We start from the raw sequence: 23,166 nt of genomic DNA, 5'->3' as shown, positions 1-23,166 counted from the left end.
TATTGCACAAGTTAGTGTTTACTTGTTCTGTAATCTGGGCAGCAKGTGTTACCCACATGATGCACTCTTCGCAATTCCTCTTCAGTTGTGAAGATGTGAGACAGTTTCAGCTAAATCTAATATTTTATGGGTATGCAGTTGGCTCTTAAAAATGTACGTGCATTTTTAATTCCCTTAGAAGCTATCTATTTACAGAAAAGAACTAAAGTATTCTAACTGTTTGACTTCTGGCACATCTCAAAATCTTATGTCTGACATAAAAAAAACTAATGTAAGGCACATAGAAGGTATATGTATATATGTATGCACACTTTGTGTGTATATTAAGAGAAAATTTGCAAAGAGGATAAGTGTTCCAGCTTCAGAGTCAGCTTTCTTATATTTATTTTAAAAGGGTTTAAACATTGCACTGYGTCCTCCATTGTTAAGGCATATGGTTTGTATGCAATGTCCCCTTACCGGAAAATGAGTACTTCTGGAAAGAGATGGCCTTTGTTGTGACTATTTTCAACCTTTGTTCTCTGGTTTAATCTTTTCCTGCCTGCGAATGATTTGCTGTATAATAGCAGACCATTCTGAGGTGGTGAACATTTAAGGTTTTAGAGTTCACTGATAGTATAATTTAAAAAATACCCCCATACCTAGAATAAAATAATTGTGTTAATTAAAAGGTTTCCTACTGGGCTTTTTTTGTGCTAAAATGACACCCTGTGGTATAATTGTATATTTCTTGGTTCTGAAAAAGAACTTAGCTCAGTATGTGAAGTCATRTAGTAAAAAGTATGAATTGTCATAGTTAAGTCTACTGCTGAAGCAATAATTTCAGACATCCTTCTGTGTTTAATGAAAACTCGTGTATTGCTTTCTGCTTTCCTCCTCAACTTTAACTGGCAGTACTCAAAATAAGTGTAAAATGAAGGCATCCTTATCAATGTTCAAAGCTCACTTATCAGTGACATTTAATGTTTCATCTTTGCTTTTGGATAGTCTCATATTGCATTGCTAGCTTGTAATAATGTATATGATCATAACCTTAAGTCCAGTTTCGTATATGAAGGAGCAGAAGTGCAGGGAAGAGTGAAACAAATTAATATGTTGAGACATTGCATTTGCTTGCTGCCGCGACAGTCCATGGGAGATGAAAAGAATCTGTTAGCATTGGGGTTTTTACTTGTAAAAGTTATGTAACATAGTAATTCAGGAAGAAGAAAAGCAAAACTAACTGGTTTCCCCCTTCCTTTATTAAAAAAAAAAAAAATAGAAAACAGCTGTAACACCCCTCCCCCACCTCGGCCAGTTTTGCTACCTGTATTTGATGATATTTTAGTAGCTTGTTTAAGCATTTTCAGGCAATCCAAAKGGGTAGTATCTTAAAAGTAGCTTTGATATCAAAAGATGAAAACCACCTTGAAACGTAAAAAACCATAAAAAATTGCATACACTTTTTGCTGATACCTTTCTAAAAGTTTGGSCTTGGAACCATAGATATATTAAAAAAACCCAGCAGTACTTGAAAGGACGTTCCATATTTGAAAATCAATAAGTGTGTTATTAAGTGATTCTGGTATGAATCAGTTCAAGTGCTTTTCAAGTGCTGACTACAAATGCAGTAGGCCAAAATCTGAAAAAACCCAAAACCAAAACAATTTTGATGAAGCCTTTTACATCAAAGGTGAATAACATCACATCATATATTTAAAAAAAAAGTTTGAAAGAAGAATAGGAATTAGCAACCTGTCAGCCTCACCTCWGTGTGAGGGGTGATCATGGAGRGCAAGGAGGTGACAGMCAGCCAGTGCAGATTGACCAAGGGCAAGTCCTGTCTGACCAWCCCAGTGGCCTTCTGTGCTGGAGTGATTACATCAGCAAATTAGGAAAGGGCTATGAATGTCACCTGTCTGAAGGCCTTYAACACAGCCTCCCTTAACATCTGTCTCTCTAAATTGCAGAGATGTGGATGTGAACTGTTGAGTGGAGGTGTTGGTTAGATGGTCACAGCCAGAGCGTAATGGTCAGTGTCTCAATGTAATGAATCAGTAATGAATGGTGTCCCTCAGGGGCCTGTATTGTGAACAGTACTCTGTAATAGCTTCATCAGTGACGTAGATGACAGGATTGAATGCACCTTCTGAAACCTTGCTGAGGGTGCACCAGGCAAAGACATGTGGTGCTGAGGGATGGGATGTCATCCAGAGGGACCTGGGCAAGCTTGAGAAGTGAGCCCATGGGAACCTTATGAGTTTCAACAATGCCAAGTGCAAGATGTTGCACCTAGGTTGGGGCAAGCCCTGGTATTGATTCAGAGTGAAATGAGAGACATCTGTGTGACAAAAGACTTGGAGGTGCTGGTAGATGAAAGGTTGGACAAAAGCTGGCAATGTGTGCCTGTTGCCAAGAAAGTCATTAGCATCCTGGTGCCTCAAAGATACATCAGGTTGAGGAAGATGATTCTGCCCCCCACAGGTCTCCTCTCCCCTTGGAGTACATCCAGCTGTGCAGTCTTCAGCAAAGGAAAGATAAGGACCAGCTGGAGCAAGGCTAGAGGAGGGCCACAAAATTGGTCAAAGTGGTGGAACTCCTAAAAGGAAAGGCTGATAGAGTTGGGTTTGTGCAGTATGGAGAAGRGAAGGCTTCAGTGTCACCTTTTTGCAGTCTTTTGATAGTTAGCTTCTTGGCAGAGCCTGTTTGCAATAGGATGAGGGGTGATGTCTTTAAACTAAGAGGGGGTTGATTTTGATTAGCTGTAAGGAAGAAGTTTTTTACTATGAAGTTGGTTAAAAACTGGAATGGGTTTTTCAGGCAGGTAGTAGATGCCTCATCCTGTAAACGTTCAAGGTCAGGTATGATGGGGCTCTGAGCARCCTGATCTAGTTGAAGMTTTATCTGATCTTTATGGGGGARTTAGACTAGCTGACCTTTTAAGGTCCCTTCCTTAGCTCAAATTATTCTATGATTCTRTGATATCCTTAGTGTTCAGCCAGACGCTAGCCAGCACAACAGTTTTATTGTCTGCTCATATAACATTCTGGAAGAAAGATTCCTTGAAAAGGGGATTTTTGTGCAGAACACATTAATTCATTATTAATCTATAGGTTATCTTTTATACTATCGGTCTTAAGTATGATGTTTTGTCTAAAATGCATGTGGTTAATCTTTGGGTTTCACCATTAAAAGTGATCTTTGTATTCCTGCATGTAAGTRGTTTGTGACCACGCTAAGTTGAGGAAATATTCAGGTTTACTTGGAGGCTTACTYAGTTTTACTGTATTTTGCTGTGAAGATTTTGAATGTGAAATCTTCCTTTGGTTCATGCAGAAGACATAGAAACAGTCTGTTGCTTCTCCCAATTGCTCTATAGTTCTTGTATTCATGAGTAAAGGGATAAAAGAGATTACCTTTTAAAGGTGCACTTGTAAATTACAAGTCTTGTTTTGCACATTTTCGTACTGTAAATGTCGTAACTTTGTCTCACATTGTGACAGASCTTGTATCCAAAGAGGGAGCTTGTCTTTGGCAGAAGAGGTGACAACATATGTTTGTTTCTTAGATGTTCCTTTTTCTTCACAAGATTTAGGCCGCATACAAAATGTTACGATGATTCTGTCTGTAAGACTGGCAAGCATGAGATAGTTTAGGAAAACAGGATTATGCAAGAGGGTATGCAATCACCTTGCAAGGTATTTAGAGTAGTKCTGTGTGGTAGAGCAGTGTGGTGTTAGTCCATACAACAATGCAATTCAGTATGGGCACAGGGGTTTTGAAGAGGAGGAGAGTTACTCTGGGTTAAAGTTGTTAAATAATGATTTTGCACTCCTCTGATTTTTATTTTCCTGTGCAAGATTCTAATTACCTTTTGGTTGATTCTTTCTGATGTTTAACATTGATACTAGCCGTATTAGGCTTCAAGCAACAAGCTGTTCTTGATGGCCTGCCTTTACCATAGCTGAACTTGGCCATGCATCATCTTGCTTAAAATTTTGTCATTGTGCAGTGTCAGACTTACTTGCTTTTCTGTCTGTCTGATTCAGGAAAGAGGGTAACAGTCAGGAGATAAACCTGTGACTTGTAGTGAACATAATTTTTGTGATAAGAAAATCAGTAGTAATTTTCAGATGTTTGCTTCTCTGACAGCTGAAACATACAGTGCTGATTATCTTCTCAACACATTGAGATAGTTGAGGTGTCATAGTCGACTGCTAGGTGCAGAAATAATGAAACATGTGTAAAAGTCACTTATTCTCTACTTTTGTATGGTTGCTTGTAAAATGCACCACAGTGYGCAATTTGCAGATGTATATTTATTGTGTTTAAAAGTGAACTGAGAACTACCAGGCCATATCTCATTAGCTAATGTGTTTGTTGTGTGTCTGTAACTAGGGTGTGTCAAGTATTGTTACCTATGGGTTTTTTTTCAATTCCTTTCTCTAGAGTCCATAAGTGTATTGAATGATGCACTGAGTCAGATAGAGTCTCAAGGGAGTGTTTCTATGAATTCAACAAGCTCTGGATCAGTGGTGTCTTCGTCTGTTGACACGGTAAGTATGTCTGTCTACCAGATGGACTAAAAAGCTGAAGCAGAGAGACTTGTGTTGCTGACCAGCTTGTATTCTGGCTTGCTGCCTGCAAAAAGAAAAGTAGGGTTTAAATTGTGAGATGAGAAATGAGAATTAAAAATCTCCAGACTTCAGTCTCTATTTTTTSTACTGATGATTGGAAAACTTATGGCTGAATAGACTGGATAATGCAGAATCTAAATCCTTGTACGTTTTGTTAAGTCTCTTTAATTAGGGTGTTGTTTAGAAAAGGGGCATGGCTTGAGTGTTGTTGCAGTGTAATTTTGGTCTGGCTTCTTTTCTATAGCTAATTTTTCCTTGTTGCAGTCTTATTATGGTGTTATTTATTTCATTCGTGGTTCATTTTAGAAAAAATCCTATGCACTGCTGGGAGTGCAGCTGTATGAAGTTATTCCATTTATTCTTGAAATAGATTGCTTGGAGCAAGGTATAATACCTTGCATTTGGATTATTTCTATTGCGATGAATAAATTAATATTTTATGGTATATTTATTACTCATACTTTACGTGTGACTGTAAAGAGAATGCTCAAACATCAAGTTTGTTTGATAGAAGAATTATAGAAAGAATGCAAGTTCAGTATTAACTATTTTTAACTTTTATTTWATACCAACTTCTAATTTCCAGGCAGGCATTGTTGGCCGTCAGTTGGCTACCAATGTGTATAAATATACTCACTTGGAGCCCATTCTATATGCTCTTGGTGTGGGAATGTCAACTAAGGATCCAGACCACCTAAAATTTCTCTTTGAAGGAAGTGAAGAGTTCTGCTGTTTACCAAGCTTTGGAGTAATTCCTGCACAGACTTCCATGTTTGATGGCATTCCTTCTCTTCCAGGACTAAATATTGATCTTGCAAAGGTATGAAAGGGTTAAGTAACAGTTTTGCTTGTGTGTCATATAACTGAATTCAGTTAGTATTTTTGTAATATTTTAAAGTTCCTTTTGTTCCAAAAAGAAAAATAGAGTATTTTATCTTCTTACATCCTGGGAAATTACTCATTTACTTCACTTGTCTTTGCATGGTGATACATATGATCACTTTGATACTCAATTTTAATTTGTGTTCACAACACTTTTTTTTAACCACAAAAGTTTAAAACTTTATTTAAAATTATTTTTGGGACAAAGATAGAAAAACAAAAAAAACAAAAAAAACAAAACAAAAAAAAAAACTTGGGAATTTTTCTAATTTGTTTGCTCTGAGCACTTTCTAAAATAGCTGTGTATTGACTAGTGGGAGAAGGCAATTTATTTATTGTTGTTACAGCACTGTCTTTTTTTACATAGATGCTGCATGGTGAGCAATATCTGGAGCTTTATAAACCACTACCAACCTCAGGTCAGTCCTTCTGTGTTGCTGATTTGTTTTTCACTGTGACATATTGTATTGGCATATTGTAAATGGAAATAGGGAAGCATTGTTTTGAACTGTATTACTACATGTTTTTTTTTGTCAAGTAGTGAGAGAGACGAGGCAACCTGTTGTGTTCTTGAAGGGATTCTGAAACTGTGTTTTTGAGATCAGGTATTGCTTTTCTWTAGTAGACTTAGTGGAGTATGCTTAATCTTCGATATAATAAACAAATACACAGCATACCTATATATTATTCATATAATTTGATACTAATTACCAGAACTTTAAAATGTTTTAGTAAGGTTGTATCATAAAACTTATGGAATGTTTACCTAAGAATCCTTCAACATTGATTGTGTCTCTGTGCCTATAAAAGGATAAGATTTAAATTATGTATGTAAAGAACAACTGCACATCATAATGAGGAAGCAAAAAAGCAATTACTTTTCTTCCTGTCAAAATTTTTCAAGGTATTCGTTAATTCAGTAGCAAATTCTTTTCAGAGATGGCTGAGTTTTCCTAGATTAAAGCACCTCAGAGTTACTTGTTAGACTCATGCAGGGTATGCATGTGTCTGGATTTCTTTGTTAGTAGTTTTTAAAAATGAAGTTTTCCAGAGTGTAACTGAAAAAAAAGAAGTAAGCCATAAATGGCAGATTTTTTTTTGTTGAAACAAAAAAGATATATTTGAAGTTGTATTAACTTCAAGAAAGTCTAATAATTAGTAATGGATTGCCAGAACTTCATAAAGCTTTTTGTTTTTTCATTCTGTGGGCTGATTTATAAACATGTCTCTAGAGCAATAACCTCTCTAGCGACGAGCAGGGATCCCCATGCCCATGCGCTGAGCTGAGCTTCTGTGGAACTGTGGTTGTCTCAACCCTCTTGAAATCTGTGGGCAGCCCTTAAATGATTGGAACTATCTTTGAAGTTAGTAATATGTTGAGTCTGAAAAGTGGTGTGTGTTTAGCTCTGAATGTGTAAACTTTAGAAAACTTCTATTTAAAAAAACCCTCAAAACATATAAAAAAGCCCCCAAACAAAACAACACTCAGAGGTCCAAACCAAGATTTGCAAAGATTCCCAGACACTGTTGTTACAGATGTGACGATTCTGATTACTATTACTTTACAAGGATTATGATGATGTCCATAATAACAACTACAGGAATAATAAAAATAATAATAACAGTAACAATAATGATAGTAGTAKGTAAAGAAGTTAGTAAGATAATTAGTAAGTAAGTGTAAAGAGTGAGCTGTGGGCTTCATCCCTGAAGCAAAAGCTTACAATGTGTCCATGTTCTTCTGTTCTTACAGGACAATTAACTTCAGTTTCAACTGTTGCTGATATTCTCGACAAAGGATCAGGAGCAGTCTTGCTAATAGATGGTAAAATGGTTTATGGTTTTTGAAGGGGGTGCAGTAAAATTTATTAGGTTCCATTTTTTAACTAGCTGTACCAATAACTGCCAGCCCTTACATGGAAAAKACTTTTAGCTTGTTAAATGTCAGTGAGATGTGGCTGTATAATTGTTCTTGGGCAGTTAACATACTGAAATAAGAGTACTTCCTGTGTAGGTAGAACAATGCACCATACAAACTGATCAAAGTGTAATTGTTCTTGGGTACTTTACATGCTGAAATAAGAACACTTTCTTCCTGTATGGGTAGACATATGTAGGTAGAAATAATGCAGTATGCAAACTGATCACAGTTCTTTAATAATGGTAATACTTCTTCCTGCCTGATAGCAGCCAGTTTGTGTTCTGCCACTCCACARTAAGGGGTGTGTGTCTGCATGTTTGCATGTGCTTTGTGGGTGGCTCTGCAAAGGTTTATCATATGTGTATGTTGTGTAGACTTATCTGCAAAGTACCAATCTTCAAGAGCATGTCCTGCATTCCTTTTTGATGTCTATGTTATTTTATTCTAAACAAAACCCATTTCCTTCCTCTTCTGTCTGACTTAGAAGATTGGAATGTTTTCAGAAGTGGTTAACCTGCAGTTTTCAGAATCTTGCTATCATTAGATGTGATTATACCAAGGTCCTTTGGGAAATCAGACAGCAAGGGTACATTATTAGGCAGTGAATCTGTAAACATGGTTGACTTTTTATTCCTTCAGTGGTCAGATAAATTTATAAAAGGTTTTTACTGACYGTTCCTCCTAGCTGTGTTTTACTGTCATACTGGGCTAATATAAAGCCTGTCCCTTCCTGCAATAKGCCATAGTTCTTTTTGTGAGCAGAGTCTCAGTGGTTTTTAAATTTCTTCAGGAGCTGGAAATGAACATTATTAACTAACAAGACTGTGAATTCTGGTGTTGGGTGTAATGGCATGAGACAGATCTGAGTTGAAAATAGAATACTGAATCTCAGTTCAGTGTAAGAAGTCTGACTTGTTCAAATAAGGGAACAGGTGACCTTAAACTCTGGAACTCTTTTCATACATGGTACTATTACACTTTTTGTGCGAGTTCATAATCTTTACACACTGGGTATTTTCAATAGCTTCTAATACATCATATTTTATGGTACAATTCTATATTTAAATAAATTGTTAATACAGGTTGAGATGCTGAAATAAATTTGATTTCAGCACTGTGTTGTCAAATATTTTTAGCACCTTGAATGTCATCACCATTTTGATAGCTAATTTTTTAATTTTAATACTTCCATATACATTAAGTTTGTGATATTTGAAACACATCATTAGTCTTCCCTAGTTAGATAGTGACTTGCAATAAGTCACTATAAGTGACTATAGTCCCTTCAGTTTTTYATTGAGCTTTGTTACATTTACAGCTGAGTTTGTCTCTTTTAACAACACATGCTAGCTGTATGAAAAATGAGATTGAAGATAATACATGACCTTTTTCTTTTTTTGTCTTTCAGTGAATACCTATTGTGGAAAGGAGCTGGTGTGTTATAATCAGTTCTCTTTATTTTTTGTYGGAGCTGGAGGTTTTGGTGGAAAACGAACATCAGAAAAGGCAAAGGTAAATCTACACATAACCATACTTGAAAAACCAAAGCACATGAAGGCTTCTGTCAGCACTGCGAGAGAAATATTTGTTCAGTGAACTAGGAAATATGAACTAGCATTTAAGCAGTGTGGCTGTKCAAACTCAGACAGAATTTAAATACTTCTGTTCACTGCAGAGCCTGAGTGACAAGATAGTGTTCAGGACTTGGGAAACCTGTWATTTTGTTTTGAGAGTTAGAGAGAAAAGTGAATTGCTAAACAATAAACAGATAAGATATTCCTAGATTCTAAAATTTGCAGTAGTAGGTATGGAATATCCTAATGGAAAGCAGTGTTAGGGTTGAGCTTGCAGTTTCTGGAAAAAATCTCTAGGTGTAGCTCTTTCGATATCTATGTGYTTGCAGGGAAGAGGCTTGGAAAAAAAAGAAAAGAGAAGTAGTGCTATGGTTTGGAGCTGAACTTTTCGGAGAGCTAGCAAGTAGCAAGCGATGTCACATGAACACAAAATGTCCATGTCAAAAAGCTTGAAGTAGCTATTCAGGTACCTGGCATTGTCCCCTTCAATACTGTGTTTGAGGGCAATGTCASTTGTGACTGCACATTGTTAACTGTGCATCAGAGCCCTGAAGTTCTACAGTAATAATCAGTTGAATAGAGGATATGTTAAGTTCAGTATTTTTGAACATTTATAATGAAATACGTAGGTTTCATACATCTGAAATACTGTAGATGATGTTCTTTGGGATTTTTGCATATAAGTGTACAAGTTTTTAACTTAAATTGGTGTCAATTATATAGAAGTTCTACCATATGTAACTTTACAAATCACATCATGAAATGCCTGCTTCTTCAAAGAGCCTCTATATAGTATAAAAAAAATCACAGAAAGTTACTGCAGATGGTGTATAGAGGTCTTTGAAGGAACCCTTGATTCCTTTGCAGTCAGATTTTATAAGCAGGGCATGTAAAAAAAATCCCTGTGCTTCTAAGGAAAGGTGGCTAACCTATAGTGATGACACCAATGAGTCCAGTGTAGTGGCTTGGTACTTTGTTAGTTAAATATTGCGCTTTGGACAACTGCAATTTCTTCACTCTATTTAGTGAAGTATGAGAATATTATGTGAATTATTTTACATTTTAAAATACGAAGAATACCTGTTTCAGGCAGCTCCTTCCTCTGRTAGAAAAAATCCCAAAATGTAGTCTCTTTAAGACAACACAATGATACAGCAATTTCAGSAGATTTGCATGCAAGAAGCCAGTTTCAAATGGTGAATTTTCCTGCTTTCTCCTTGCAAACCTTTCCAATTAAAGAGCTTCATGCCCCTTTATGCAAAGAGAAATTCCAAGCTGATGACACATATGTTATACTCTGTCTTTGACACTTTACACTTTTATAGTATTTGAAAATTGTATTGCAAGTTAAGAGGAATAAATTTCCGGGTTGAGGGATATGATGAGCAGCATGTTGTGTAAGCCATATGTCTGTTCATGAGTTGAGGATTTCTTGACCTGCTTGACCTTGTAAAGGGATTTCACTGATTATTCATATTGACTAATTTTAATGGCTCAGTGGGTATAACTGGGTTTCTTTAAACAAGCTGGAAATAGACTGGCAAACCATGCTTGTTTTGAAAGCGTGTTTAGGTAATGTTATCAARCTGATTGTGTAGGTCCACTGTGATTCTCTGAAGACAAAAGAGGAGTGCTGTTATCAAGTCTTCTACCCAAGAAACGGTCTTGTTCTGCTGCTAATAAACAGGGAAGAGCCTTTGCTTTGATTAGGCATGAAACTACAAAGCACTTAATTTCTTTTGATTTCTCTTTTCTTTGGTAAAGACCTTACACAAATTAAGATAAGTAAAATTACTACAGGTGCGAATCAGTTTGCTTCCTTTCATTTAGAGCTTATGCCAGTTTCTTCCTGGGCTTTTTTGTTTGTTTTGAAAACACAGGGATAGAGGACAAAAGAAGATTTCATTTACTTTAATAGCTTGAATTGGTTATGGTGTTCTTTATATTTATCATGATCTGGGATGTTCTCTGTCAGTCTGTTGGTAAAATTTATATCTTTGGAACTGAACTATGAAGCCAAGAAACTTGCACAAGAAACAGGAGGTTTTTTTTCAGTAATGTGGGGCTTAATATACATCATGTAATTGCAAAAAAAAAGGACATGACACAAAAAGACGCCGGAAGCTCTTAAAGGTGAAAAGTGGTGTAATATAGTCCATGGGACTATGAGATTGTAAATAATTTTGTTCTTCATCATGTCTGTAAAAGTATTATTTTAAAAACTTCATTTTTGTTTCTGTGTTCCAAGACATTAATATTCTCTGAGAAAGCTTTTTTTTTTTTCTGAGTGAATAGTTCTTGCTTGAATTTTTTTTTGGTAACTTGGAAGAAATGTTATCAAACTCATCAGATATATCATGTAACTGAAGGCAGGATCTGATGCCTCAGGATCACTATCTKTGTAAGGCTAAGCTTGATAAGAGACCTCTGGACTGTGTATCTTTTCCATAAATGTCAAAAACAACAAACTGGAGTAACCAACAAATTGGTAAATATTGTTTCTTTTTATACGTATATTTCTTGCATTAGATACGGATAAAAAAATTTGCTATGAAATACTAATAATGCTGTTGCTTGTTACTTTTGCTTTAGTTAACAGCAAATCCACCCAAGAGACCCCCTGATGCTGTAATTTCTGATGTCACAACAGCTGATCAGGTAAAGCTTTATATGCTCTACGTGTGGAAATTTTTGCGGTTTGGAGAAAGTAGTGTTAAATGATGTTAACCAGTAGTTCCGGTTTTCTCATATACCTGAGTTATTTATTCCTGTTTATTTATGTTTATGTGTGTGTATGTTTGTATAAAGCTAAAATTTCTTTTAACTTATGACAGTTTGTTCAATGTTCTGTGTAAAGAACATTTCTTGAGACTGATAAAATTTTATAATAGTTTATTACAAATTTTGCATAGAAGGAGGAGCTGAATGTTTGTATTCTGTTGTACCTTTGAAAAAAAGGTTCAGGTTTCCTGAAATTTGCATTACATGGTGCAAGCAAACGCACTGACCAAAAATAAAAAAGTAAGTGCTTGTGGTTCGCAGTTTTGAAAAAGTTAAATTTGCGTAGTAGGAGGAGTCAAGGGAAACCTGAAATACTGACAGACAACTGTCCAGGTATCTTTCTATCTGTCACATTCTTGGTGTTTCACCAGTATCTGCTTTCCCCAGGCGGAAGCTTGTGCAAAGAAATATAACCTACTCTTGAGATAAACATGTGCAGGTGTCAGACAAATGCCAAAGGAAAGTCTGGCACTACCAATATTAGGACACTGAATGGTGTTTTCAAAAGCAGCTTAGTCATGGCAGGAAGCTGTAGCTTTTGAASAAAGAATTAAAATGTTGAGCATTAGCTGAACTGTAGTAACTGTGATGTGTGCTTAGCCTCTCTCTGATTATATATGGAGCAATTAAGTCTCATCCAGTGGATTCCTGTGGTTGAAGTCCAAGTTAGTCCTACACATTCAACCAGGAAAGGGTGTCAAGATCATAATTTCTGTTTCTGTCACTGATGTACTTGCTGCATCCTAAAATTCGCAGCGTCAATCTAGAAGATCCAGGTGTCTAATTCTTCTCAATGGGATTAATCAAAAATTGGCAAGGTGAGCAAGGAGCAGGGAATGGTGAGGGAAAACTTAGTTCCTGGGAAGTGGCTAAATATAGTAGAATATGCTCTCCAGCAGCTTACTCTTTATTATATAAGATGCAGTGTCTCTAAAGGTCCAGTATTTAAAAGTATCTATTTTGAATGTTGGAAAGTTTCTCTACTGCATGATTATATTGGAATTGATTCCAGACCCATAATTTTACATATGGTGTTTATGATTGCCGTTTTCATATGGTAATTTTAGTTTCTAAGCCTTATGTCCAGAATTGTTATTGTGCATAAAATGCTCAAAGTTCATGAGATAAAAAATAATAATGGCCCTATAATGCAGAAGGTGGAAAACGTTGGTACTGCAAAATTGATTSTTGGAAATAAAAAGTACAGAGAGAGCTGCTTCACTTGTTCTAAGATCTCCTGTGACAGGTAGATATATAAAGAGAATTATTCTCTGTTAGAAGTTAGAGGAGCCACAGCCAGTGGACTTCTATAATGACATGGGGGCTTGTGTGCCAAATTATTCAGTAGCATCTGTGTTTCAGTGATGATGACAGGAGGGGTGTACAGGATGGGGAATGTGCAGGACTTGGGAACTTAATGGACAGCTACAGACTTTCATGTSAAGGGTGGCTTGGGAAAAAGTTCTACATGTACCAAGATTTTACATTTACCGAGACTTTACATTTACCGAGATTTTACATTTATATCTCTGTGGAATGACACATAGCTGCCCAAAATCTTTAAAAAATGGAAGCTGGCACACATATTGCTTCAAAGTTTCTGGATTTCGTASTGTTTAAATGAAAAGTGTGTTGGCAGAAATGACTGTTGCCATTCAGCTACTGAATTGGTACAGAGTGTAAGAGGACTGGAAGAGTCAGTTTGCAGATGGCATTTGATTTAACTTAAACTGTACTAAAATCCAGTGATAGTTGTGACAGTCAGTTTTTGTGTTACCGTAATTATGTGGCTAAACTACTCTTCATATCTKGCACTTCCCCCCCTTACATATTATGATCATGTAATAAACTGATAATTTGAGTCTGATAAATAGACTTCCACGCATATTTTAGAAATATTCACACACCTGTMTTTCACTGAAGATAATGACTGTGGTTACCTTGAAAGTTCTTTTAGTTCTGACTCTGCAGTCCTCCTCTTTTTCCAAGAGGAGGAATGTTTCAGACCAAATGAAGCGCTGCTCAGTGAAGAGGATACTGGGAATGGAGGTCCAAATAACTGTTTCTGCCCATTGTGTATTCAGCAGAAGAGGGCATACAGCCACCTAAAGTTCCTTGAAAAATCTTTGTGCTATGTGACCACTGACAGAACAAAGTAATCCTTTTGGTTAGTGGTATCAAAGACTAATAGCAGGAGGTATAATGTATGTTTATCCTTTTCAGTTCTGTACCCATTTCTGAGAAGTTCTTTAAATTCCAGCCAGTGCTTATTTGAGTTGCAGAACCATGATGTAAGCTGCTTAAAGGTGAAAGTGCCTAAGAAAAATGTAGACGTATCTGATCTTCTAAAAGCCTTTAAGGATTAAAATTGCATCTTGCTGAAGAAGGACATAAAATATTTCTTCTGTATTCATTAATTCTTCTGCAGAGAACTAGATGACAAATTTTCCATCTTGCCCTATAGAAATGTGCATATATGGTGGTATTTTTCTAGCTTGTTCTCTGTGCAACCTGAGCTTTGCTTTTCTAGACACAGTGCCATAAATCTTTTGAATAAAATAGACCTTCTGACAGAAGATCAAGACGTCTAGAGGGTGTTTGACTATTAGCCATTAGCAAGGAATGAATCATTCGATTTCAACCCTATAGGGAAGGTTTAATRTAGTTACAGAGCTTTTGTCCTGACGGTTTTCAAACTGGGGACTTAAATTAATCAATCAAACGGGTTTTGCTGAATGGTTACTAATGCAGCGAAAAATAACAGGCAGGGAATGACCTGTATCTCTGGAGAGTTTTGTCTACGTATGGCTTTCAGTTTATTCCTAAGTGTGTTGATTTCTTAGGAACTCATTTTCTGATGGTACAAGGTAAGCTACAGTGTTATTTAAAGTGGATTATACCTTAAGTAATGCAAATAACTTTTGAGGAAAGAAAAAAGATAAGATGTCTTGAATGTGGACTTTCTGTGGTTTGTTGGAGAGTTTTTTTGTTTGTTCATGGAAAAACTCAGCATTCTGATATTCTACAAGTTTCCTTCCAAAAAACTGTTCTGTATCTTTAAATATCAGAGATAATTCAGAATACACAGTGTCGTGATAATGAATAAGCAGCATAACAGTAGCACGTAGAATGAAAATTTTCACAAAGTTGTTTCAGTTTCTTTGTTTTCTCCCACCTTTTTCTGAAAGCTACCTGTTTTCTTTGCTATCTGGCAAAACTAAACCTGTAGTACATGGAGTTTGCAGGACTTCCAAGTTTTTGTTTATGCCAGGACATCTCAAGAGAATGTCTAATAATTTTACAGAATAATTGCAGTAGGAATAATTTTACAAAATATTTACAGTAGAAAATTTTTCTTTGCTTGCAACAGTATAATGTATTTCACTAAAGCATTCTCCCACATTGTATTCTGACTCTGTGTCCTTGTTACTTATATCTCAAGGGAGAAAAAGACATGACAAAAAGTAAAAAGGACCATTTTGACAGGTTTTGAAAAATGTCTCAACCTGTAATGTTTTTGAACCAGCATGTGTAAATGCAGCATCATGWGAGCTATCACGTGGATTTCTGCCACAGCTACTTTTTCATGCAACTGGGGTATCTCATGCACACAGTACTTCTGCTCTGAGGCTTCCAGGGTCAGGCAGTTTGGCCATTCTTGCTTCCAAGAATTTTTAAATTGTTCTTTAGAGCTGATGAAACTGAGCCYGGTAGTGGGCTGTTGAAGGAGCTTATTTACATCCTGTAATTTTTAAGCTGCTTTAATTTGGAAAACTGTGATACTGTTTTAAGTGTTACAGACATCTAAAAAGACAAAAATTCCAAGTAAGGGCTGTGGGTTTTGTAGTCTTAATCTGCTTTTTGTGCAATGTTTAATGATAGTTTTCAGTGATGCAAGCATGAATGGTGTGTTTGTTTCTCTCTTCTTCAAGAGCTCCTTCCACATACAGGGAGAAGGCTGTAGGCATGAGCTAAGACAGTGTAGGAAGTCAGTTTTCCTATGTTGCAAGAAGTTATGTTGTGAGAAGGAGCAATGAGAGGAGAATGATCTCATGGTTAGAGACTGTTGGAATTGCAGTTTCTTGACAGTGGATTTCGTTTCTGCTGCTGGCAATTGCAATCCTTTCTCCTTTTAATTTCTAATCTATCAAGCAAGGATGTTTACAAATGTTTGAGGCATTGTAATTGTACAGAGAATGTTTAAAGGAGTGGCATAAAGCATCGGATGGTGATTTTTCTGGATGTGATACAGTCAGCAGCAAMAAAACAGACACAGATACACAGTATRTATATTAGTGGAATATAATGATTCTTTAGTCATTTAGAGATTTTGAGAGAGATTCAGTAAATCATACCTAGACTAATCTAAAAAAAGTATATAAAGCCTTCAGTTCCATGTATAAATCTAGCATTTATTGACAGGATGTGAAGAAGTTGCTGGYTTTTAGTGATTTGGGGTGGKTTTTTTTTCACACATTTATTTTTTTGTTTTTTTTGAAAGAGGACAAAATAATTGGCCCCTGTCCTGTTTGAAGTAGTTTTATCAGCATCCTGTGACTAAGACTGCAGGAGTTGCTTTCCCTTCCTGAGTCATTCTCAGTCCTGCAGCCCTGCTCACACTGCAGCTACCTGAGTTTAGTTTTTCACTGTGTCAAATTCAGTTAAAATTACAGTTTTTAATGCTGGAAACAATTGTGAAGACAATTATGCAGAAATCTAGTTTGTTTTAAGAGGGTGGACTTTACAATAAAACCTACTAAAGAGAATTCTTGGAACGAAAGAGGGGYGTGGGAAGCACTTAATGAGTGCTTAATGAATTATTAAGGAAAAATCTACTGTGAAATGTTTTCTGCCTGTTGYAGCAGGTCCATTATTAAGAGGCTTTGCATTACGTTTGAGGATGGCGTGATAAGACACTTACAAGGTTCTGTGTAGTTGAAGTGTGAATACTTACCTGTGGAAAGCCATCTTTTATTCTATGCTCTTCATACGTTTTTCATCCTACGCRAATTTAAATATTTGTGTTTTTAGAGATCATAGGGAATGATGAGGGAAGAAACAGAAAAACCCAAATGATCAGTAGTTGGCTCCAAGCCTGGTGTCAGTGGCAGTTTTGGCTTTTTTGATCGTGGGTCACTTTGTACAGTAGCAGGCCTGCTTTCAACAGATGGGGYACACCTGTCTCAAAGGGGTGAAAGATCCTTTGCACAGAAGTTAACAGGGCTCATTAAACAAGTATGTTTAGAACTGTCAGTGTGTAGAGATGGTACTTTAAGAACTATGGTATAGTGTTTGGAACAGCAATTACTTCGAAAGTTTGCTACGTGTTATGATACTAATGTCAAGGTTTATATAACCTTCAGTCATTTGTGTTTATTCCTRTTAGGAAGAGGAGACTATAATTTTTTTAATCATGGCAATTTTGGCAAACARTTGAGGGCTTGGATTATGGTAGAATTTTGTGTTTTAAGGGATAAAAGAAGAAAAGGTACTAGTCTGGTAGTTAGTTTGTTTAAACAGGATCGTCTTCATTTACCAGCTTTGTTTCCATCTGTTATCTCTGCCTGTCTTAGTAGAGGCTATAAAAATTGTTATTCCATTTGAAGTTCCCGAAAATAAAGTGATTTGTCCTTTTTTAATTAAGAGAGGCATTGTTAAGGGGAAGGCTTCTTGTATATTTGCGATGCCACTGAAAAATGAGTCATGTTTTATGAAGTCTTTGTCAAAGTATTTAGGTTGATACTAAATTTGAAAAATATTTGATATGGCTAAACAGCAAATGCATAAATAATGCAGGGTGGGGAAGTTTATGTACTGTGAATTACTTAAATACTGTGGTAAGTTTGAACCCTTGAAGCATCAACACTGCCAGTTTAACTGCAAATTTGCACTGTTCTTAATGTGAATGAGAGCTCGTTGGCACATGCAAGTGAGATTGTGGCTGTTTTTTCTTCACAAGATGTCTTGACTACTTTTACTCTTAAATAAGCTGTTGAAATGCACATACATGCATGCCCATGTACATACATGTATTCATATATATACACATATACTTGRTAATATAATCTCTTGAGTAGAGGTGTTTTTCTAGGCATCTAGAAGGGAAAATMCATGGATATTTGGTTTTGTTTTTCATTAGCTTTACCACTGACCTTTATTACAGTCTGCAGGAAGACTGAAAAATTGGCATGGACAGGTTTGATAYGGCCTTTTCTTTTGTGGTCGGGCAAAACTCCTAAATGGTTAGGAAATGAGACTTGACAGTTTRTATTATTAATTGGAGAACAATTTAACCATATTATGACTGATTTCAGTCTAATGCTCCACATCAATAGATTCTTGTAMTTCTGCAAGAATGCATGTTTGGTTCATTGGTTGGGTTTTTTCRTTATTTTTTTCCCCCTGATTCACTTGTGAAATGTCCTTATTGAAGGAATATAGACAGTAGAGCCAACAAGGCATTAAAACAGTCTGTTTTCATGTTGACTGTTGTTTATGTAATGAAGATTTATCAAAGATTGTTGTAAATTAAATTTGTTGGCAGATCTGATTTGGCTGCACTGAATCAAAAGAAAACTATAGTAACTGTTTTATTCACTTCAGCCTGTGTGTTTTCTAGCTGTTTCCAGTGCCACTGTAGTTATTGAAAATAAGAAAAGACAAGTATCATTTCCAAGATTTATATTTCAGCCTTTTAGTTAAATACATGGGCCATGYTTAATTCTCTGACCCCAGTTGTTTTCTAACTGCTACACTTGTTAGCAAACCACAACTATTTTTTACTACAGTAATTTTGAAAAGCATTTGGTACAAGTATTGTCTCCCAAGTAGTGGTCATTATCACTCTAAATAAACAGCTAGTTCTTAGTACAGCTTTAGCAATAGCTGCATAGCTAGATTTAAGTTGGGTTTTGGGCTTGACACAGAAATTTGTCTTTTTTTATTGATACATAAATTGAGGTGTCCAGTACTGCAACTAAATGTTATTTAGCTAGAATTAATATTTATTGCAACAGCTCTTTTGTGGAAACAGCTTCCTGACAGCTTTTGTAAAAATTCAGATTAATTGAAGAATGGAAGTAAGACCCTCAAATTTTAATTTCGCTTACAAGTTATTTAATTATTTGTTAATTTAATATGTGGCATTTTTTTATAGTTCTTGAGTGGCAATTTGCTGTTAGATTTTAGACTCTTGAAAGAATGAAGTAATGAAGTGGGATAACCTACTTTGTTAAGAATTCTCTTGAAGAATTMTCTTTATATTGTCAGTTTTAAATTTACTTATTTGAAAAGAAACGATGGGTTTGTCCCTCACTAAAAATCTCTTTCATAGTGTTAACTTTGATATAYTCAGCAAACTATTTGTCCTCCCTTTGGTCTTTTCAGAACGTCAAACACAGACCCAGCTGAATGTCAGTCTTACTAGTATGAAGTTTCCAGTCTTCACTATTTTCCTAAGAAATGATAGGATTAATTAGAAGATAATTGAAAAAAAAAAAAACCCAACAAAAAACTAGTAAGAAATACACATTCTGGGCAAAAAAGAATTACAGTTAGAAATTTCAGATCCACTGATGTCATCCTACGATTTTTTTTTAAAAAAAGGGAAAGTGTTTCTAAAACAACAAACTAATATGTAAGTAGCCACAGAGAAGTATTAGCTTACTGCTTGCCTTTCTAAGACTCGCACACTTACGCTGTGGTGCAGTTTAGGATTTTCTTGCTCTTTTTAGTGCGTGGTTCTGACTCTCAAAGAAAGCAGTAACATTCCACCTTGACTGAGGCTCAAGACACATGCTGGTATTGGTGAAAGTTGCTATGAGAAATAAGAGAGATGTAGAGCCTTGTATTAAAGCTGTAGATAGGTGAAGAAATGATCCAAATATTTGTGGGTTAAAACATAAAAAAATGGGTTGTGGTTTRAAATGATAATAAGGGTTCAGAACCTGTTTTGTTCCACTGTCTGCTTCAGACTTGAGAGAATAAACAGCATTAGACATGTGTTGGAAAATTCTTCCTTTTTTTAATCTATTTTTTATCCTTCCCTTTGAGAAATCTGAGCTTTGTCCAAACAGAATTAAGTACAGTTTACCCCTATTTGAATAAATGAATTCAATTTTTGGTAGTCCTAGTTAAAAATGCTGGGAAAAGATATTTACTGATAAAGAGTTCTAAAGGTCAATAATGTGCTTGACTAAAATATAATTTGTTTTCAGTTTAAAAGCTTTTTTCAATTAAGTCCATGTTCCATTTGTAATATGTCATCATATTAAATTATGGACTAAATTATTGGAATCTTCATTAGTTAATGTGGTATACTGATTTTCTCTGTGCTTCTGGGAAATTTATACTAGAAAGGATTCCATCATCCTTTAGTCACTGGGTTTCCCTGGAATCTGTTGACCAGGGAAAAAGGTTTTATTTCAGAAGCGTGCAAGATTGGCTTTTGATATCTCACTTMATATGGACTGCTGGCTGCTCTGCATGTACAGCAAATACAAGATTTGATAATGAAAWTGCTAAAGCTACATAGGGACTGAAACCTGAAGTACAGTAGCCATATATATCATTGTTTTTCAGGCTTATTCACATTCACAGTATATAAACATGTTAAATCTGTATTTCTCTATTTTTTTGCTAATGGAAGAGAATATTTAGCATGAAGCAAAAGTCTTCTAGAAAGCTTGGGAGTGTTATTTTGGGGTTTTGTTTGTTTAATTTTGATATTGGAATCAGGTACCCATGAATCTACTATCAGAGAAGTGTATCTCTGTTAGTCCATCATGGTACTTTTAAAAGGAAAAAAATTGAGGATATTTCTCAATATTGATGTCTGTAAAATGAATCTGTTGGAAGGACACTATTGTGTGTGTGTTATAAAAAAAAAGTCATATATATACTTTCGYTTTACATTGTGGATAAATTTGTCAAGGAAAACACTGTTTAAAATTAGACTTCAAGCTGAAGAACCCATGAACAAATTCTAGAAAATGTGTTAATTTACTGTTGCCAAATTTTAGTGAAGCTGGATCTGTCTTTCAGCTGAGTAGGTTATTTCTTCCTCCCATTAAGCTCTTACATTATTTTCTTACGGACTAAGACCACACATGGTTCTTAGCACATTTCCTTGGAGTTTTGGCAATTTGCTGCGCAGTAATAATTAATTTCTATTTTACCTGTTTTGTTGCAGAGCATATTATGTAAGAACTAATAAAATAGATTGTGATACATTTCTCAATCTGTCATGAATTTCTGGGTGACTCCTTGTTCTGACTCCTCTGTTTCTGCAGGCTGCCTTATATCGGCTGAGTGGGGATTGGAATCCTCTGCATCTGGATCCAAGTTTTGCTGCTCTTGGAGGTGAGATCCCTTCACCATTRTATTAATATTTGAATGAAGGATGATGTAAATGTAGTTTTAATCTATTTTTCAGTTTCTCTGTACATCTTTAACAACCTGGAAAAAACAGTGCTTGTYTTATAGTGTGACACAGACAGTTCTGCATGACTCTTCAGTTTGAAGCATTGCTTCTTGTAGCTAGAAATGGGGAGTGGTGCTTGGACTACTTACAATGGAAACATATCTTCTAACCTGTTTTCCTTTACATCTTGTTTATTGCCACTATACTGTTTTTACAATTGATGTTTCCCAAGTAGAAATAATTGACTATCAAAGCTTCAGAAGGAATCCCATCAATTGTTTGATATATAGTTCTTTCCATTTAAATAATTTTTGGATTATATGGGTCTTGGTGGAACTTYTTGTTCTTCAGTCTTCTCAATCCCAATAAATCTAGGAGGGCAGGAGAGAAGGAGCTTGTTAGCTCTTCTTTCCTATACCATTGCTTAACTGCATCTCTTGCTAGTGCATCAGCTTGTTCATTTTCATAATTCTACATGCCAAAGCACCAGATCAGAGGCTGCCCTAACTCATTTGTGTAGAGATGTACTTACTGAAAAAGGGTCTGCTTTCTTAAAATCCTGTTGTAAAGTTATTATTTGGAATCCGTTTCAGGCCTTGCAAGTAGTATAGTGKGATTACTTCAGGCAGACAGAAAATTTAATTTACTTTAGAAAATTTCCTGAATAGGTGAATATTATGAATATCATCATAAAAGTTACRTGAAATAACTAATCTGTAATAATTGATCATCAGTTCTTTGGTGAATTTCTTTTTAATATGCAAGTATCACTGTATGGTGTTCTTACTAAGATAAATAGAGCAGTGCTATGCTTCYTTGTTCAGATCACACTTAACATATTCTTGCAAATTATCTCCTTTCATAAATGCATACTAATTGTTTTGTTAACTCGGTTTTGTATAATTCTGTGTAAATTTGTGTTCACAAGTARTAATTGTCAAACACTAGACTCCCCGAAGAGATTTGCCCAGTTTGTTAAACCATTCTGTTTGTTCATGATGTAGGTGGTTTTGGATAAATAGTTCCTCTTGAAGATGYTGGAGGTGAAAAATACATGTGTTTGGAATAATAATGATGATAATACTTTAAAAATCTTACAAAAGAAGAGCAGTAGGCATCTTCTACCTGCTCATACAAAGAGCACTGGCATTTAGTGAAAATAAAATTAACCCTGTACATGAGTAGATGAGGTGTCTGTTTGTCTCCACATAAAGATGCTGGACTGGATGTTGGAATYATGACAGTTCCCTACCCATAGTAAATGCAAGTGCAATCAAGGAAGAAATGATTGTARAGGTATTCCACAAATATTTTTTTCTAGGCATGCAAATGCTGGTTTTCTTTGGGCATATTCACACACCCTTTGGTCATATAACAATCTCTGTGAATTTTCTCTTTTAACTGGCTCTCTCCAATGTGCGCTGGAAGCAAGAATCTAGCGTAATGCATTCAGGTCACTCCAGGATTTTTGCAAAGCCTTCCTGTGGGTATTGTTTCAGAAGATATATACTGCGTGAAGACTCCTGTTTATATTCTTGTGCCTTTATTCCTGTATCTTGTATTTCCAAATACTAGAAAGTGAAAGCACATTTACTTTGGTTTTGTTTTTGTCTAGATACAAAATAATTTTATGAGCTGGAATTTTTCTTTGAGTATGCATTCATTTTGTTGAAGAAAACACTGGCAAAAATAGGATTGGATATAGTTGGCTGTTTCCGAGTTCTGAATAGAGTGGTTGKTTTCTGGTTCTTGCATGGTGAATTGAACTGAGTTTTTAAAGAGCTAGATGTCACTATAACATTCTGAATGATAGATATTGAAARCTGATGATGTAATAATAGTGCAGTAATCTGTTTTAAAATTGCATGGTAACTTTGTGCTTTTAGAACAGTACCCATTGTAGATGAAAGAATGCTGTTAAAAGTGTGCATGCTCAAATATTATACAGGAAAGAAATGACAAAGTGATGAG

General features: G+C 35.7%; 1 protein-coding gene across 1 annotated transcript in view; it reads left to right on the top strand.

The window, feature by feature from the left end:
* Positions 1-23,166, top strand: part of HSD17B4 (hydroxysteroid 17-beta dehydrogenase 4) — a 62,849-nt gene that overhangs the window by 18,990 nt on the left and 20,693 nt on the right. Inside the window, exons 12-18 of the mRNA XM_057372153.1 lie at positions 4,429-4,535; positions 5,203-5,436; positions 5,866-5,917; positions 7,252-7,323; positions 8,828-8,931; positions 11,586-11,651; positions 21,065-21,134. Of these exons, the coding sequence (XP_057228136.1) occupies positions 4,429-4,535; positions 5,203-5,436; positions 5,866-5,917; positions 7,252-7,323; positions 8,828-8,931; positions 11,586-11,651; positions 21,065-21,134 (705 nt within the window). The remainder of the gene's footprint in view (positions 1-4,428; positions 4,536-5,202; positions 5,437-5,865; positions 5,918-7,251; positions 7,324-8,827; positions 8,932-11,585; positions 11,652-21,064; positions 21,135-23,166) is intronic.

This window comes from Malurus melanocephalus, unplaced genomic scaffold, assembly GCF_030028575.1.
Source record: "Malurus melanocephalus ecotype Western Australia unplaced genomic scaffold, MMel_1.1 scaffold_7, whole genome shotgun sequence".
NCBI lineage: Eukaryota > Metazoa > Chordata > Aves > Passeriformes > Maluridae > Malurus > Malurus melanocephalus.
This window is presented reverse-complemented; position numbering and strand designations above follow the sequence as displayed.